Source organism: Euprymna scolopes, chromosome 19 (assembly GCF_053919585.1).
Source record: "Euprymna scolopes isolate OS-2025 chromosome 19, ASM5391958v1, whole genome shotgun sequence".
Classification (NCBI taxonomy): Eukaryota; Metazoa; Mollusca; class Cephalopoda; order Sepiida; family Sepiolidae; genus Euprymna; species Euprymna scolopes.
In genome coordinates, this window is record NC_136500.1 from 110445948 (window position 1) to 110465560 (window position 19613).

A 19613-nucleotide genomic window follows, 5' to 3' on the forward strand; every position below is an offset into this window, starting at 1 on the left:
CATATTTAGGACGAGGAAAAACTAGTAACTTTAATTATTTTACCCCTTCCCTTCATTTCAAGAGGCTATGAAAATTGCGTACATGTGTGGATAAATATAATGTATATATTTTGGTTATATAGTCAAACTCAAGTGCTTCAGCTTGATACATATAAGACAATCCTAGCATTTGACTATGTAATTCAAAAGGAACTATAACACGTAATAAGCAAAATTGGTTTTAATTAAAAAATAACAGCTATGAGGGGCGTGCAATAAGTAATGCCCCTGACTCACTTCCCATAGCAGTAGAGCAACGAAACTTGGTACAGTTATTAGTCTTTCTCTACATAGGAACCACCCAGAGTTATGCATTTCTCCCATCGTTTGATGCAGCTCTGGAGACCGTTTTTGTAGAACACCCCAGGTTGGTCCTCCAACCATGACATGACTTCAGAAATCAAGGCTGCATCATCTGGGAAACGCTTTCCTTTCAAAAACAACTTCATGGCTTGGAAGAGGTGAAAATCAGAGGGTGCATGGTCAGGAGAGTAGGGAGGATGGGGAAGGATTTCATAACCACACGTCTGTGCTTCTGATCTGGCAACATGTGAGTTGTGGACCGGAGCGTTGTCCTTCAGGAGGAAGGTACCTTTGCCGATCTTGCCCCACCTCTTGATTTTGATAGTTTCCCTTAATTTCTTCAAAAGTGAAGCATAATAGGCTCCTGTAATTGTGGTACTCTTTGCCAGGAAATCTGTCATCACTACTCTGTCCTGGTCCCAGAAGACTGTGAGCATGACCTTGCCAGTGGAGGGCTACACCCTTGCCTTCTTTGGAGGTGGTGGGTCCAAGTGCTTCCACTGCATTGACTGGGTTTTGGTCTCTGGATCATAGTGATGGACCCAGGTTTCATTGTGTAATCAGTCTTTTGAAAAATTTTGACTCATCTTCTTGGCACATCTCCAAATTCATCCTCAAGCACTTGACGCGTTCTCGCTTCTGGAATAGTGTGAGCAACCTGGGAATCCATCTGGCAGACACTTTATGCATATGCAAATGGTCATGAATGATAGTTTCCACAGACCCTGTACTAATCTTGCATCTTAGGCTATTTGGCGAATAGTAATGTGCCGATCTTCCAAAATGGCAGCCTCAACTTGACGGACAGATGCCTCATCAATGGCAGAAGGGGGGGGGTGACCAGGTCTGGGAGCTGTTTCCACAGACTTCCGGCCATGTTTGATTTCACGATGCCAGCATTTTACAAGGTCATATGATGGGGCATTATCACCATAAGTTTCTTTCATTTCATCAAAAGTCTCCTATGGTGTGCGTCCTTTCAAATACAAAAACCGGATCACTGCTTGGCATTCAACAGGCTTCATTTCACACCTGACTCAGTTCAAACACATGTAAAACACAAACCGCAATTAGTTCAGAGCTGTAATTTGCCACATAACCTATAGAGATATAACTCATTGCACATGCAAAATTTCAGCTAGATCAGACAACTGGAAGTGGGTCAGGGGCATTACTTATTGCACGCCCCTTGTATTTCTTCATACTTACACAATCAAAGCATTGACAATTACAAAGTCTGAATCTTACAGAGAAATGAATCTTCAGATTTACAGAAAAAAATAAAGACTGATTATTGAACATTTCCACAGAAAAAAAAAAAAAATGTTTTTCTTCAATACACATGGCAAATGATTCCATGATCTGCCATGAATAAAAATGGCAGATCATAACATACCTCCCCCATCAAAGAAATTGTAATCCATGAAAGAACGGTACCATGATCATAAAACAAATACTATCCCCTTCCAAACAAACGGGTAATACTTGGGAGAATAGTATCATGATGAACGAAGATATATTACCAAATCCCCATTAGTAATATATAATTAAACAATATTAGAAAGTAACATATCTTAACACTTTACTGTGAATGCGATTGTCAGATGGATATTCTTGTCCGGATCAAGTAAAGATTAGATATCCCGTAGCAGAAGACAAAGATTGGTGAACATTTCAAGTAACACCGGTTGTTTGACCTTGACATTGCCATTGGTTGTTTGTAAACACGTCAAATAGCAGACATGGTCGAATGTTCGCGAGCAAGATTTTTTAAAAATATATTTACAAAACTTTTTAAGATTTAAAAGAAAAAATATATATTTACAAAACATTTTCTTTAATTTTAAATATTTACAAAACTTTTAAGGATTAAAAAAAACAAAACTTTTTTCTATTTAAATGTAAGTAATAAAACGAACGTTTTTAAACACAATATATTTAAATAAATGGGTGTCTTTCTCAGTGCGTTCTTTTTATATATTTACAGAATTTTTTAATAAAACTAATAATAATAATAATATAAATAAATAAATAAAATGGTAAATTTTTACAACATGCCCTAGTGTATTATTATAAACACTCCAACCTCTCTATGTTAAGAACAGTTTTCGGAATAAACACCCCAAACCCCAAAAGCCGTTCTTAACATGGGGAGGTTGGGAGGTGTTCATTTTGATAGCCATTCTTAACGAGTGGTTGGGGGGTGTTTATACTACGCTGGGGCAGGTTGTAAAATAATACCAAATAAATAAATAAACCGACGTTATAACTGAGAATTTTGGATGATGTCAATTAAAAAATACATAATTTTTAAAAATTTTAAATAAAATTATTATAACCAAACTTTTTAATGGCAGAAACAAATATAAAATAACTGTTTGGATTTTTGCGACCCAGATTAATTTTTATGTACAGTGTGGGTTTTTTTTCTTTCTTTGTGCGTTTTTAATACAATGTAATATTTATTTAAAGTGCGATGTATATAGGTGGTCAGTAAAGGAGAAATCCTTCTAGACGGAGGCAATTTTTATGCATAATAAAATCACAAGTATAAGCAAAACAATCGAGATTTTTAAAAATATATTTCATTCACATATCGTTTATAATTTTTATTTTTATAAAGATGAAGATCACAAGATACAAATCTTTTTATAATTTTCATTTTTATTTAAAAAAAAAACAAAACCCAAGATTTGTTTATTTCTCCATAAAGGCAAATTAAGTACAAGTAAGTTTAGCGTCCAAAATTTTCAGGTTCTAATATTTTGTAATTAATATAGATCATTCTCTTTATTTTTTTAAATTTTTATTATAATTATAATTATTATTAATAATAGTAGTAGTTTTATTAAAGTTCTGTAAATATATTTAAAAAAACACACTCAGAAAGACACCCATTTATTTAAATATATTTTGTTTAAATACGTTCGTTTTGTTACTTACATTAAAAAGTTTTGTGTAAATAGAAAAAAGTTATTTTTTTAATACTTACAAGTTTTGTAAATATTTAATATTAAAGAAAATGTTTTGTAAATATATTTTTTTTCTTTTAAATCTTAAAAAGTTTTGTAAATATATTTTTTTTTAAATCTTTCTCGTGAACATTCGATCATGTCTGCTGTTTGACATAATCACCGGCAATGTCAAGGTCAAACAACCGATGTCACTTGAAATGTTCACCAATCTTTGTCTTCTGCTATGGAATATCTAATCTTTACTTGGTCCTCTTGTCCTATACATATATTTGAATAGAAGTTCAAACTAGGTGGGAATCAAATTGTAATTTTCTTTTTTTTGTTGTATTTGTTAATCATGCACACACATTTGAATTAGTTTTGAGCAAGGTGGAAAAGAAAGAGTTGTAAATCATATAAATTATTTAAAATAAATATTTTGATCTTTTCACTTGATCAAAGTTTTAGTTATAACCACCGCAACATATCGAGTAGTTATTATATTTTGATTATTATCAAAAGATGTTTTTTTATTTTTGATGGAACTTGATCAATTCATAGCAATTTTGGAAATACAAACAAGATGAAGGGATTTTTTTTAACAATTCAAACAAAGAGTTTCTAGATTTTGATTTTCATTAACCATACAAATGAAAAAAAATATCTAGCCATGAATTAATTTTTGTTTTCACTGTAAAAAAGAAAAGAAAAATTCAATAAACGAGATGAAAGAAGGGCAATATTTATTTGAAAAAAATAAAATAATTGGGGGCATTTGTCATGTTACCTTGGTAGTCGGATTCAAAATCAAAATCGGGTGAAACGATTTCAAAGTAATTTTTTTTTCTAAAAACATTTGTTGCTCTACAAATTTGACATTGCTGAATAAATCTAGCAACATCGTTAACAATTCCTAACCAATAGAATTCATATGAAAGCATCCGCCACCTGAAAGAAAAGAGAAAATAAAATGCGATTAAAAATTATTTAACACTAAAAAGATAAAAATTGTTAAATTGCAAAAACAGTTAAAGCAAAATGAGAAACAGGCCAGAGAGAAGGAAGTGGGGGAGGGATCATCAAGTGACAAAATGGATGCATTTAAAGATTATGAAGTTGGAAAACCGAGTTCAAATCCTGTTTGGTTTAAGTATTCATTTAACATCTTGTTAGATTTTCAAAGTCATATACAAGTAGCAATCCATCTGCCATATTGATACTTAATTCGGATTAGCCTATGTTTTTGTTTGTTTTTTCCTATCATTGTTATTGGGAAAAATAATTTTTTATTTAGGTACACATTTTTTAAAAATACTTATTCCAGATAAGAAAACTGTTAAAGTGGAACCATTTTCCCTTACTCACCAAAACATTAAAGAGCAGTTATCATGTGTATTTATATAAAGTTGTCTATCAAAAGTTCTTCAAATATAATTTTATTAAATATTATTATGTGCATAAAACGTTTATCCATGGACATGCATGTTTCTAACTTTTAGCTGTCATCAACATAGGTTAGGATTGAACTCATGACATCAGTATATAGATATTAATTTAATTATATGACTTCAACCGTATTTTTTACCTCTACATTATTTGCTTTTTTATCCTAAAAACAATTAGCACAACTTTCTGTTTTACAAAATAACTTAATTATAGAATTAAAGTCAATAAAATTAATTTTTGTTTTTCCATCAATAAGTTACTTTTTCTTTAACACTTGGTCAACTTTGGGTAGGTACAATTGGTTTATATATTTTTTTTTGTGCAATATTTTTTCAATAAAAACATCATTTGGTACACCAATGATTTTGTTAACAAAAATATGCTAAAAATACATTCAAATTTTTATTAAATGGTAGACTTTTATCCAATCCCCCCACCAACACTGGCAAATCTTACAAGGGGTTGGTCAAAAACTGTATGAATTTTTTTTTAAGAACATTTCAAAAGCTTTGTTTTGAGTTGAATTAGGTAGAAATGAATTCTGGAATTAAAAGATTTCCATATTTCTGCAAGAACAAAAACACTTTCAGTTTTTCTTGGACTCAGATTTTCCATGTCTGTTTGTAAAATAAACTTGGTTTATTGAAATCATTTGGCAATTTAGTTGTTGCATTTCTCTTCCAATGACAGGACACTAAAAACTGAAAAGTTTTCAACATTAAAATGTAAGTGTATCTTTTTAAAACTATTTTGAAGACATTTAAAATGTTTTAAAAATATAATTACTAACATGTTTTTAATTCATTTTTGTTACATATAGTAAAAGAATTTATTTAATTTCTACAAAAATACATTAAAATATAAGAACTTACCAGTATTATGATTATTAATGAATATCTTTAAAAAATTATAATGGCTCAGTAATGATCACTAATTATAAAATTAGTGGATGCAAATAGTTTCCAGAACTTTCAATCTTTAATACATGAGGATTTGCTAAGAATTTGAAAACCAGTATAAATGACTTTTTATGCAATAGTTTAAATACTTCCAAATTCCTTTAAAATTTCAAGCAGTCATGAAGTAATTGCTTTTCTTCAACTTCTAAACGAAAATGAAAATAGCTGACATGTTGATGAAGAAAACAAAATGCATTATGATGGATGTAATCGCATAATAGTCTTTTAATTTACTTCTGTTTTAGTAATATAATAATTGGAAAAGATAATACAAAAACTGTATTATAAGAATGAACACTTAGAAAAATCCATTTTATTGCCTTTAAAACAGTAAATATTTTTTTTAATATTATAGAGGGGAGGCTTATCTCCTATTTAAAACTATACCTCCAGTAAGACCAATCCTATAATAAATTTTTAATCAACATTTATTCCATAGTTGCCTTATTTTCTACCTTATCATAGTTGTCTAATTTTTCTACCTTGCAAAAATTGCCAAATTTTCCAATACATTTACAATAGAAATAACTGAGCAAATCTTTAAAATCATAAACATTCTTTGATAGATAGAAGGTATTCTTAACCTTACCAAAGGAACTAACACATCACATTTCTAATCTTAAGAATGCATTTTTAATTAGCAATATAATTATTTAGAAACAGTGGGTTTGCTTTGTTAACTATTCTCTTTCTACACAGTCTTCTTATTTTATATACTAATTGTTGACTATTTTCAATTGTTTATGAAAAAAATCAAATAGCATTTTGACAACTAACAATGAACTAATGTGAATCGGTTTTGTCTTAAAATAAAAATAAATTATTGTCTAATTGTCTTCAATCATTTACTAAGATCAAATTTGAGAAAAATATTTAGAAAGATCTAATCAGGTAATATACGTCTCTGCTTCCCAAGTATATTTTTTATATTAGTGAAAATATATGCAGATATTACACCGGGGTGGGAGTAGGGGAGTGCAGTAATTCGAAAATATAAAACAAACAAATCTGTAATTAAATATTTAGAAATTTAAATGGAATTAGAATTGGTAATTGTATTGAAATTCAGAACATAATTGCTAATCATATTAAAATCGAGAAATATTTTGGAATTGTCTTGTTACCAGTTACTATTGCTGACATAAATGAATTTATAATCAAATACATTTGGAAAATTGATCCAAAACAATATTTACCAACTGTGTGCCCTGTTCATATTAAAAACAATTTAATATTTAATAGAAAGGCGAAGTTACTGATAGTAGCAATTAAGTTATACATTGTGTTTTCTTCTGGAAGTAAACTCCATGTTGGTGTTCTTCATTAATTCAAGAACATCTTAATGGTGTCTTTACATGCTAATATTTTCTATGAAATATTAAATTGTTTTTGATCTAAATACATCACATAAGAGTAGGTAAACTAAAGTAAATTGTTAATAATAGTTCTAAACTATATTTCCATTTAAAATCGTATATGTTGCCAATAACATTAATCAGATCAATTTTATTCAAAGCGTAAAAGATGAAACAGGTGAGATTTATGACTCTCATAGAGATCAGTCCTTACGGCTATCTATATTAGTTCAGTAAATTATAATGATGTTGAAATGTGATTCGGTTCCTGAAATGAACAAAACTGATTGATTTATATTGATTTTTATTTACTTACAGATTTACTGACCCTTGAATTCCATTTTTTGTGTAATTTTTTAAATTTATTTTTTTACAGTTCTGCAGATAGGTCATTTGTTTTCATAAATTGTAAAATAAATAAATAAATAAATAAATAAAATCCAACAATTTTTTAAAACAAATGTCTAAAAACAATGATTGGTAATTTTGAAAAACCATAAAGTTCAATGGCAATCAAATGTGACGTCAGCACTTTTGATACCAGTGTTACACTCCACACAAAAAAAAAAAAAAAAAAAAAATGTAAAATTATTTGGGGCTGATAAAAAAATTACTGTAAAAAAACTGTTAAAACGATTCAATTAAAACAAGTGAAGCATGCATGGTCCCCTGTGAGTGCACAGTGAACGAGGCATAAAAAAATGACTACGTTCAGCTTTTGCCCCCCCATCATTTAGCCCCCAAAGTCCCTGGTGAAAATGAACAACGGGTGCAGTGTTAGACCTTAACATATGTAAATTTGAGTTCTGCACTCTGCAAATTTAGCCCCAAAGTCACCAAGGCCTTGACATATTTAAATTCGAGTTCAGCAACCGGAATTTTCCCGAAAAATCCGTTCTGTAACATTTTTACTCATATCATGTTTAATGTTTGTGCAAAATTTTAAAAAATTCCAAGGCATACTTAGTGCAAATAGATGAACGGACAAAGGTGAATTTACAGGTCCAGCATCCTTTTGTCGGGGGACCAACATGTTTTTTAGTTATTTTATTAAGTTTATAAATGTAGCCAGTATTCAATTATATTGTAGCATTAAAAGACAATTTCTCCGGTAATAGGATATGACATTATTAGGAGGTGTAAATTTCTATTATATATTTTTAAAAACTATGACATTGCTGAATAAATCTAGCAACATCTTTAACACGAGTTCTATAATTGAATACCCCCACCCAAAAAATAACAAAAAAAGACATAAAAGTATGTTTTTGTAAACCACTCGTGAAAACTTACCGACAGCAGTATTAGTGTTCTAAAAATTAAAAAATGAACAAATGTCTTATGTCATAAACGAGAGTTGTCTCCTTCAGAACAATGACAAATTGTAAAACAGCGCCAGTTTTCAGGTATGCTGACAATGAAGAACTTTCTGAATAAACACCCCCAACCTCCTCATATTAAGAACGGCTTTCATAATAAACACTCCCAACTTCCCCATGTTAAGAACGGCTTTCAGAATAGACACCCCCCAACCTCCCCATGAACGGCTTTCAGAATAAACACAAACCCCGACACATCCCATCCCTTAAACTGGGCACTTGGGAGTGCTGGAATGCCGTAATGCCAGTGCAAGTAGATTGGGTTGACCATCGTTTGATGGGTTGAGGGTACCGGATTGACAGTTCCTGCCTGCTGTTCCCAACTGGTAGTACAGGAACCTAACTCTTCTGTAGCACTTAGAGCAGCTGCTCCATCAAGTTGTATAATATTGGGATGTTTGTAGTGCCATGTCGCGCATAAAAAGGGATCCTGCACTCATCCCCGGTGAGCTTTCTTGAGGGCACAATTCTAGTAGATGGAAGGTCAATTGATGGTCTACTTGTATTGCATGTCTGGCATTCTGCATAACCACTTGTTCAGCAACCCTTGCCTAAACTGAAACTCTTAAAAAAAGAAAAAGAAAAAAGAAAATAACAGTACAATAAAAAATCACGCTTAAACCAGGCCAAAACCAACCTGCCTCCTTCCTTTGAGGTTTGCATTTACGAACATCCGTGGGCTTAGAACTAATTTAAACGATGTTGAAGCATTTCTCCTAACAAACACCCCGGATATCTTAGCACTAAGTAATCTAACCTACACTCCTACATCTCCTCTAACTACTTTAACATGCCCGGATATCTCCCACTAAGCCGTAAGGACTCTGACAGACATATGCATGGGCTTGGAGAAACAAATCTAGAATCAGACGATCAAGCCTTTATGTGCTTTAGACTAAACATGCAACATAACATTAGCTACTTTTATTTTCTCTACCGCTCTCCTTCGACCCAGGACTATACTTTAATAAACAAAGTCTCTGACAGCATAGATACAGCACTTTCCCCCAACACTAGCGCACAAGTGCATGTATTTGGTGACTTCAATGTCCACCAGAGTAATTGGCTTGGATTTTCTACTTACACAGACGCAGCTGGTAGCACAACACATAGCTTCTCTATATCCCATTCCCTATCACAGATGGTTAGGTTTCCAACCCGTTTCCCAGACCAGCAAGAACAACACGCATCACTTCTAGATCTGTTTCTGATCACAGTTCCCGATGATTGTGTAACAAACGCCCACAGCCTACTTGGGAATGCCGATCATGCAGTGATAATGGTTGAAATCGCCCTAAACTCTAGAGCCATTGCTCAAAACAACGAGATATTATAAAAAGGCTGATTGGGAAGCCATCAGGGATCTCATCAGAGATGCCCCATAGCAAAATATCTTTTCACTTCCTGCTGAACAGTGCGCAAATGAGATCACTGAATGGTTAAAAATGGCAATTGAAGCACATGTTCCCACATGGAAATTTTATAGCAAGCCCAACTGGTTTACTTCTACTTGTGCAGCTGCCATAGCGCAAAGGCAGCATGTGTACTGCAGATTCAACAGACATAAGTCCAGTTTAAACAGACAGAAGTATATAGAAGCCAGAAGTAACTGTAAGAAAGAAATAGTGACAGCTAAGAGAGAATTTACTGAAACCACCCAAAAACGCATCGAAGCACAGAAATTAGGAAATCGTGACTTCTGGAAAATCTACAACAGTGTAGTAAATAATGGGCAATCAACAATTCCCCCACTATTCAACAATCATGAGGTTGTTTGCTCAGCAACCGACAAGGCTAACATGCTTGCCAGTCGGTTTACCTCAAACTCCACATTGGACCCTGCTAACCACCCTCTCCCTGACTTTCCTTTGCAGCCAGACGCCACCTAGATGATCTGAAAATCACCCCTTCTCAGGTGCATGCTATCATAAAAAATCTTGACACTTCAAAAGCATGTGGACCTGATCTCATCCCACCTGTGCTATTAAAAACGTGCTCAGCCGAAGTAGCTCCAGTTCTCTCCAAACTTTACAACAAATGCCTTAATGAATTTTGCTTTCCTGGCTGCTGGAAAACTGCTTCTGTGGTACCAGTTTTCAAGAATTCTGGCGAAAGAACTGATTCAGTAAATTATCGCCTCATTAGCCTCTTCCCACTTTTCGCCAAAATATTTGAGTCAATTAACCAAGCTCTAGTCCATCACCTTACAGATGCTAAACTTCTGACCGACCAATAATATAGATTTAGGCAAGCCCGTTCCACAGCAGAAATCCTAACTGTAATCTCTGAACGTATATACCATTCACTGGACAAAGCAGGGGAGGGTAGAGTGATAGTTCTAGATACATCTAAGGCTTTTGACAGGGTATGGCATGAGGATCTTCAAGAAAATCAGATCATACGGTATCACTGGAAGAATACATAACATAATTAGATCCTTCTTAGATAAGAGAAAAATCCAGGTTGTCCTTGACGGTCGTACATCTAAACAATATGATATAAATGCAGGAGTGCCTCAAGGCTCTATCCTTGGACCTCTATTATTCCTAATATTCATAAATGACCTCCCTGACAAAATTGTCTGTGAGATGAGTATATATGCTCTATAGCAGACACGACAGGAAAACAAATGAACACATATCTAAAGAAATAGCAGAAACACTAAAGGATGATCTCTGATCTGTAGTGGAATGGAGACAAAAATGGATGGTCACATTCAATGCTACCAAGACTAAACTCGTTTCCTTCAATAATTACAAGAAACCTTCTCTTTCACCAATAGCAATGGCCAAAGACTCTTTATCTGAAAGTACATCTTTTAAATCCCTCGGCCTAACATTCACAGGAAACATGAGTTGGAACAATTACATTGAGAGTATTGACAGGACCGCTGCGAAGAAGGTAGGTTCTCTCTACTGTGCTAGAAAGTATCCTGTACATCTATAAGGCCACCATTCGCCCATGTATGGAGTATTGTTGTCATATTTGGGATTGTGTATCTGCTACTAGTCTCTCGCTTCTAAACAAGGTTCCAAAGAGTCGCCAACCTGATAGGTCCTGAACTGTCATCTAAGATTCAGCCTCTGTCGCATCGACGAAATGTTGCATCCCTCTGCCTGTTCTACAAGTACTTTAATGGTGAATGCTCTGACGAACTGCAAGCACTTGTACCCCCTCGACGTAATTACCCCCGACATGCAGCTAAATCCCACCCCTTCACAGTAAAGATCCCTAGATGTAAGAGAGCCTTCTACTCCAGTAATTTCTTCTCCAGAACCGCTAGACTTCTCCAACTCTACTGACATGCAGAAGTTCAAGTGTAACGTGAACCGACACCTTGCTTCCAACTCCCTACACAGTACCCCTGATGCTTATGTCCCTGATAGTAATCCCTACATCAAAGTGGCAACGTGCCTAGCTTGGGATGAAAATGTAATAAAAAATAAATAAATAAAACCCTGTCAGCATACCCGAAAACTTATAAAAGTTGACATTTCGAATGTGACCGGTGAGTTTTCGATTTTGTTGGCGCATGCGCAAATTAAAAAAAATAAAAAAATTAAAACGGAACGAAATTTAAATTTCCGTTCCACTTTCAAAACAACCCCAAAAGCGTTTTCGACAAGTTTTACCCATGTATAATTATTATAAAATCAAAAAACAAAAACAATAATCAGCGTATTTTTTAGGAGGATAATCACCTGTGTCAAAGTGTTGACGTCACATTTGATCGATATTGACCGCTTCAAAATTATTCAATAATTACAATAAAAATGAAAAGCTACATATTTATATAATAAATACACTGCTACAATGTAAATATGCCAATAAAGAAAGAAAAAGTATATGAAATTTAAATAAATCAATAAGTGTTCTATTTCATTTTTTTTTTTTTTTTTTTTTACTGTTTCAGAACTTCGGGTTTAATTTTGTGTGGTCGGCCGTCATAAATCGTTACGGGAGGGATTTTACACAAATTTATTAAACAAAATTAAAAAATAAATAAAAAAGGAAAAAAATAATACTTACGTCCGTGTTTCTCCTAAATGTCCAGTCGGTTGATTGTGGACCTTTCGAATGAGTTCGGTTTTCTCTTGTTTACTGACCACACGGAGAAGGCCATTTTTCGGATGTTTGTAATATAAGACTCCGTCTTTTTCTGTAAAGTTCTGACACTTGCGACGAAATACTTTTTTCTTGTTAGAATCATCATTAAAACAATCAGGAACCTTTTTATCATAAAGATACTGCAAAATATTTTGCATTTCGTCGCGATTCATTTTGGAATTTTTATTTATTTATTTTTATAAAGATTTATAAATAGCTCACATAAACGTGGGTTTATGTAATTTCGATTTTTTTTTTTATATTCCTTTTTATTAATGTTGTAAAATACCATAGCACGCAACGAGAAAAATATTTTGAAAGATCCAAAAACATTTACAAAAAAAAAAACAAAAAAAAACGCTAATCAAAATTATCGTACAACATAAGACAAAGAGACAGTATTTTGCAAGCCGCTCTCGTTAAACGCGCTCACTTGAAAAATCCTGCCATTTTCTCAATTTCAGCCCCCTCTATCAAAATCCTGTGCCTTCTGATATAATACGCATAAATAATATAAAACAAACATTACAAAAAAAATGACACGCACAATAAAATAAGACGTAATATTTCACATTATATATATATATATATATATATATATATATATATATATATATATATATATATATATATATATATATTAAATGAAACAAGACAAGGAGTAAAAGATTTTTATTACAGGTTTTTCTATGTTATAAGCGACAAGTCTGAATTGACTTCACACTTGGTAAAAATTAGACTATTTCTCCGGCTGAAAAGACAATATTTTGCCCTTTTTCTTTATTTATATTTTATAACATTCTGTACCAAAATATTATTTATATATTATTGAGTATAATTTTACCTATATATAAACTTTCGTATACAAAAAAAATAACAACAATTGTGATTTTATTCAAAATAACGTAACCAGTATTGATTTTTTTTTTTCTTGGTCGCTTTTTTTTTTTTTTTAAGCCAGTTATGGTGGAGGTGGAGGGCGCACCTTGCGAGACAGCGTATATTTAACCTTCTTTGGCACTTCCATACTCGTGGGAGTTCAAAGAATACCAGTAAGATTGATATTAAGATAATTTTATAAATCTCTCATGTTAAGTTTTTTTTATTTATCCTTCTCCACTGATTTGAAAAATCACAAAAAAAAAAACACGATCGGAGACGAGAATGATTCTATAAAATTACAAATAGCTTTCTTTTGAAATCAATGAGAACGGGTTTGGTTCTAATACAAGGCGATCCTTAATAACAGGCCTGTAGCAGACGCGTTTATTTTCTACTAGGGTCAAATACGTACCGTCAGTCTAATATTAATTTACAGGTTCAACTCTACAAAAAGATATTCTTGAAATATCTCGCATAAGTTTTATAGTTCGGCTTTCATAAAATTGTAATCATTTTTTTTAATAACTTAGTTTTATTTTAAAACTGGTCTTTGATTAAAAAGGAAATGTTTGAATGATTGGTAAGTATCCAGACTGGCACTTACGACAGCAAATAAAAATACAGAAAAATGTTTAATGTACGTACTCGTTACAGAACGAAGATGTCATATTCCAAAAATTATATACATCGATCAAGTAGTTTTTTTGTTTTGTTTTTTTAATCAAGAAAATTTACGATTTTTAGCGATTTTACTACTACATTGACGTAAGGCTGATATTTTCACCTCGACATATCAATTTGAGTTGTCTCTCTTTTTTTATTTCATCGGATTTAATCATGGCCGACGAAAACACTACAACTCGCTGAGTCGTAAAATTTGATTTGCTTGAAAAAATAAAAAAATAATTACTTGATCAAATTACGTGATTTTTGGAATATTTAATCATCGTTCCGTGACTGGTACATACATTATACACTCTTCTGTAGTTTGTTTACTTTTAATTGCCGTCATAAGTGCCAATCTGAATAAGCATTGAATGATTATTAAATGTTCAACTGTGGTGACGATGCAGAGAGAATGAGGATTATAAAGCGGCCACGACTGATATGCGCCTGCTGCAAAGAAACAGTGAATGCACGCAGAAGCGAATATGAAACAACGCGACTGAGGCGACAATTATTGAAATCAAATGATAATGCAAAGTAGACACTTTTAGTACTGCAATAGAGCTCAATAAAGAAAGTGAGATTTAAAAAAATGTTTGGTTGCTCGAGAGACTGTTTTGGAGTGCTATGCATTAGTTACATTAGTCAAGAATTCATTTGTGGTTTTAAAGTTTCAGCATTTGTTTTAGGCTGTCACTTACACCACTATTTAATATTGAATTGGAACGAGTACTACTGCTGCTGCTACAAGATAACTTTAGCTGATGTAGAAAAAATACCTTCCTGCACAATACAAATATATTGAGAACAGGTATTCTTCATGTACTCGATTATGATTACCACTTGTATTTAACTTATTTTAGTTGTTACTATGGAACAGCTATAGTAAAGCCATTTACTGGCAAGGGAGACAGTTTTGTGGCTAAAAAACTGAGACTGATGACGAAATTTCAGAAGGTGGATGATTTGGCAAGCTTGCTTCGCATTGGCCCTCCATTTGGAGATGAACAAGAGCAAGCTACTGGATACAGACCAATAAAAGAACCTGTTAAAGTAGGTGATCTTGGATGGTGTCTATCTATACAGCATATAAGAAGTTGACCATGGTTAGATCGGCTAGTGAGCAGATAACATCAGTTTGGTAGGTTCGAAGGAGTTGGGCTGAAATGGCTCCAACAAACTACCATTTGTTACGGGGGTTCCCTGATGCCATCTCCATTGAACTCTAATAGGCACCAAAAATTATGATCCTAGTTATTGAGGACCTGATAGCAAGGGCAAAAGTATTGACAGCTGGGTATCAAAACCAACGTGGTGGTTGCAACCATGCGCTCACCATATGGAAAAGCCTGTTGGTAATAACTGGCTTTTCCATATGGTGAGCGCATGGTTGCAGCCTAAGCACCTGTGTAACTTGCTACTAGTTTGGCAACAAAGGTCACACAGTAATAGACTGCCAAGGATGTAGGACCTATTGCTAGCGATGCAACAAGGCTGGGCTCTGGGCTTAAGACTGTTCAGGAAACCAGAGTATGAAGTATCAGCCTAGATTTCTTCCCTACCAGGATGTAAATTCAGTGCTCCTAGAAGTTATTGTCCATATTAATGGAATCAGTATTCAACACAAATCAAAATGTGCTGCTCGCAAACAATAGTAGATGCAAGTCAATGCTGATTCTGAAAGACAGCAAGGGTGGGCATCATGATTATTGGTGGTGTGCCCGTGCATGATGTGGCAGTGCATGATGTGGCCGTGGAGTGCTTACCATTTCCACAGATGAAAACAATCTTGTCAGAATTGACATTCTGGTGGTGCATGATAAACCAGAGATCTAATCTGCTGTTAGGGATCGAGGTGATAAAGGCATTGGAAGGCAGCACTATTTAGCCAACAGGAGAGTTTGGGATCAACAAAGGAAAAGTCATGTGCGCAGCCATCAACATCATTGAACCTGACTTCATCGTTACTTTCAACCATCAGAAATTAGTGTGAAAATGGGCAGCTGACCACACATGAAGGACTGAAAAATGGAGTGTTCGAATATCTAGTGGCTGCAGAAATTTGACAAGAGTATGAGCAGGAGTTCCACATGTGGATGGACAAAAGTTGGTTTGTGCTAAACCTCCGAAAAATTTAATTCCTTTGATGGTCACGATGCAGTGGAATAAGACAAGGGTGTGCCCAGTGATGGACTATCCAAAATCAACTATCATGTTGACATTCACATCAAATGCAGAAGTTTCCACTTTTAAGATATGAGAATGGGACCAAAAAGAGTCTAATGCATCTCTATTGAATTAAATAAAAGGCCCTAAGATATTGGGCCTAGCCCAAATTATGAAATGATGAAAAGTACTGAGTGGCATATTTGAGGTTTTGACTGAACGTGTTTTTCCTTGTCATGAAGGCCATTGTCAGCATGGCGCTATCACAGGAGGATACCATGTACATCAACATCAGCTTACATCTAAAATATCTTTCTCAACAAAAATGTCATGACTGAGTTTCATGTCAGGAAACATTTGGCTCAATTTGGCTGGAACGTAAAGATCTAGAACAATTGGAGAATGACACATGTGCTAGAATTAATTTTCTGGAAAGAGCACGGTGCTCTGCATTGGAAAAAAGAAAATACAATTCCAGAAGTCCCCAATATCATCACATGACAAACCATATTCACCTTGTGTGGAAGGTTTGTTGGATAACTACCAGTGTGTGTGCCTTAGTGTAGTCTTTGGAAAAAGTAAGAAGAGCTGGTTTGATCATAAAGGTCTGGAATGACAGACTGATACGATTCCCTCCTCCAGCATATGATGTGCAAAATCATGGATACAGTAAGGTAGAACGATCTAGCCCATGGAGAATGGTGCCTGGATGGCTGGGAACTGATTGTATTAGACGATGCTAGCAACTAGGTTGGCATTAAAAAGGTATAGGATATTAGTTTTGGAGAATGCTTGTTGGTTGCAACCTGAGAATGATGCCCAGCGTATTAATTTAGCTTAGCTGAACTGGACAAGTGTGGAAGGGCATCAACTTCACTCTCTAATAGTAGGGTAAGGTACGGCACATGAAAACAGACTGCATGTGTACCATTATGTATTGAACCTTCTCACCAGCAAAATGCAAGTTCACAGCAAGGGAACCAGTAAGATGCTTATTAGGAGACAGTTGATCACATTCAAGAAGATGGTGAAGAAGTATGAGCTCTTGATGGACATGACATTGGTTGAATCAATTCAAAACATGGCTGCCCAATTGACATGTATGATACAAGATGTAAAGAAGAAAAGTGAACACAAACCCTTAATTGGTGCTGTACATAGGCCGAATTACGGTTATTCACAAAAACAGTGGACAATTTGTGTTGTCAAAAGGTTGCCCAGTGACAGCAAAAACAGCAGTTAAGTTTGCTATATAAAGAATGCTAATCGATAGGTCCAGCACAACTATGAGAAGAGAAAATTGGAGGAGAAGAGCAACTAGCATAGATTAGCAATAAACATCATACAGCATATTGCTTAACATTTCTTAACAATTATTATATTAACATGTTTTCGGTGTGAAGATAGTTGCTACAACAGAACTTAGCAAGCATAAGTCATTGATTGAAAGCAGTCTTTTTTGAGCTTGGCACACCATGGAAGCTGCTCCTGAATAACGAGTCTTGAACAACAGGCAATTCAGAACATTTGCTGCTCACGTGCCCCTGGTCAGAAATTACATAGCCGAGCGATGCTACCATAACTGGAAAATGGATTGTAGCCAGGATACATGACCCCAAAAGACGATAACTTGCATTTGATTACATCAGTCAATGTAATCTACTGTTATGAAATTCAGGTAAAGGGGGTTGATGTTATGAAACCATCATTAGGTTCTGAACAAAGCCCTTACGAGATTGGATTTTATTATCATGAAATTTGGCTGAGGTCAAGTAACAAAAATAATCAGTTGATATTCCATCCTAGAAGATGGAATGCTTTGAAATTGTGAAGGATTTGCATCCCCCACTACAGTGTCATCTTGTCAGAGGTTGCTTCTGACAACATGTCTTCAGAATGCTGGTCAGAAATATGGGGACCAAACAGAGTCAGAATGAAACGATTTATCTGAGGCGAAAATGGAAGTTCATGCTTCTGAAGGAAACTCACCTTTGCAAAGAAGCACCTGACAAAAACAATCAGTGTAAGGATGCTGCCATTGTGATCAGGAAAGAGTGTGGTGACAGTGCAGAGACATCGAGATATAAGCATATATGATTGATATGTGCCTGTTGCTTAGAAGCAGTGACCACCTGTGGAAGCGAACCTGGAACTGCCTGACTTTGAGGCAACAATTGAACGCATATAATTATGCAAAGTATGTTCTTTTGGTAATCAAAAAGAGCTCAACAAAGGGAGAGGCAGTTATTTTTTTGCTTAAGCAGGGCTCTACAGATAAATTTATCTTTAGTTGGCCTTTGACAACTAAATATTTTCGTTTACTAGCCAAATAGAAAAGTTACTAGCCAAACCCACATGATTTTTAGAATATGACATCTTCGTTTTGTGATGAGTATGTACATCATAAAGATTTTTCTGTGTTTTTTTAAAAAGTGTAATTCTAAATATACAACAAATTTTATGTTGATACTTGAAGGTATAAACATTCTAATTTATTCAGATATTTTTTTAAACAGCCTTCGTGAAAAAAAAAAGTATATTGTTCTATTAAACTTTTGTTTAAATAATTTAACTTTATTCTTTTTACAAAAAAAAAAAAAGTTGAAAAGATATTTTTCATTTAATAGTGAGCTTTGGAAGATTGTCTGTGAAAGCAATACAATCGCCAAAAGATAAGCGTTTCATTATTTCTAGTCGCCGCTTTGAAAAATCACCCGCAAATGTGACTGTTTCACTTGCAATGTAGAGCCCTGTCAAGAAGAGCCCTGTCAAGATTGTTTTGAGGTGTCATGCAGCTATTATCATTTGCATATCTTTAGATTATCATCGGTAACATTAGGTGAGCATTCTTTTGTGATTTCTAAGTTTCAGCATTCGTTTTAGGATATTGCTATATTTGTCTGAAGGCTCACAAGATCACCTGATTGAATCGGAAGGAATACTGCAGTGAAATCCTAAATAACGAAAATAATTTGGTACTGGAAGAAGCAAACATGCAGAGAATTGGTGTTCTTTGTTCTCAATTATCACTACCACTTGCTTTTACTAACATTCTTCATCTTTGCATTAAATTTAAGTTGGAAGGAGTGGAAAGTGTTAATTTCAAATATAAATGTTTATTTTAGAGTACTATCTACTCCAAAATTCATAATGATTGTTCAAAAATGATGGCCAGTTAATGAACCTTTCAATTAAAGATGAAAGACTTTAAATTGAATGAACTTTATCCAAATCATGCTAAAAGAGGTTACCACAACTAGTAAGAACCAGCTTAAAAAAATATGAAGAAGCATTTACCCCAGGTAAGTTGAACAAGCTTCTTCCAAAGCAGGAAGTTTCTAAAGGAATATCAATTCA

The 19613-nt window shown here is 34.0% G+C and overlaps 1 protein-coding gene across 4 annotated transcripts in view; it reads right to left on the minus strand.

Moving 5' to 3' along the window:
• LOC145239875 (zinc finger and BTB domain-containing protein 11-like) overlaps positions 1-19613 on the minus strand; it is a 179696-nt gene that overhangs the window by 81560 nt on the left and 78523 nt on the right. For 2 of the 4 annotated variants that reach the window (XM_080103469.1, XM_080103466.1), the window contains exon 3: positions 4023-4244. The exons of the other annotated variants lie outside the window; for them this stretch is intronic. In XM_080103469.1, the coding sequence (XP_079959595.1) occupies positions 4210-4244 (35 nt within the window). In that variant the 3' untranslated portion in view covers positions 4023-4209. Of the gene's footprint in view, positions 1-4022; positions 4245-19613 lie in introns of those variants that run through there. 4 annotated transcript variants of the gene reach the window in all.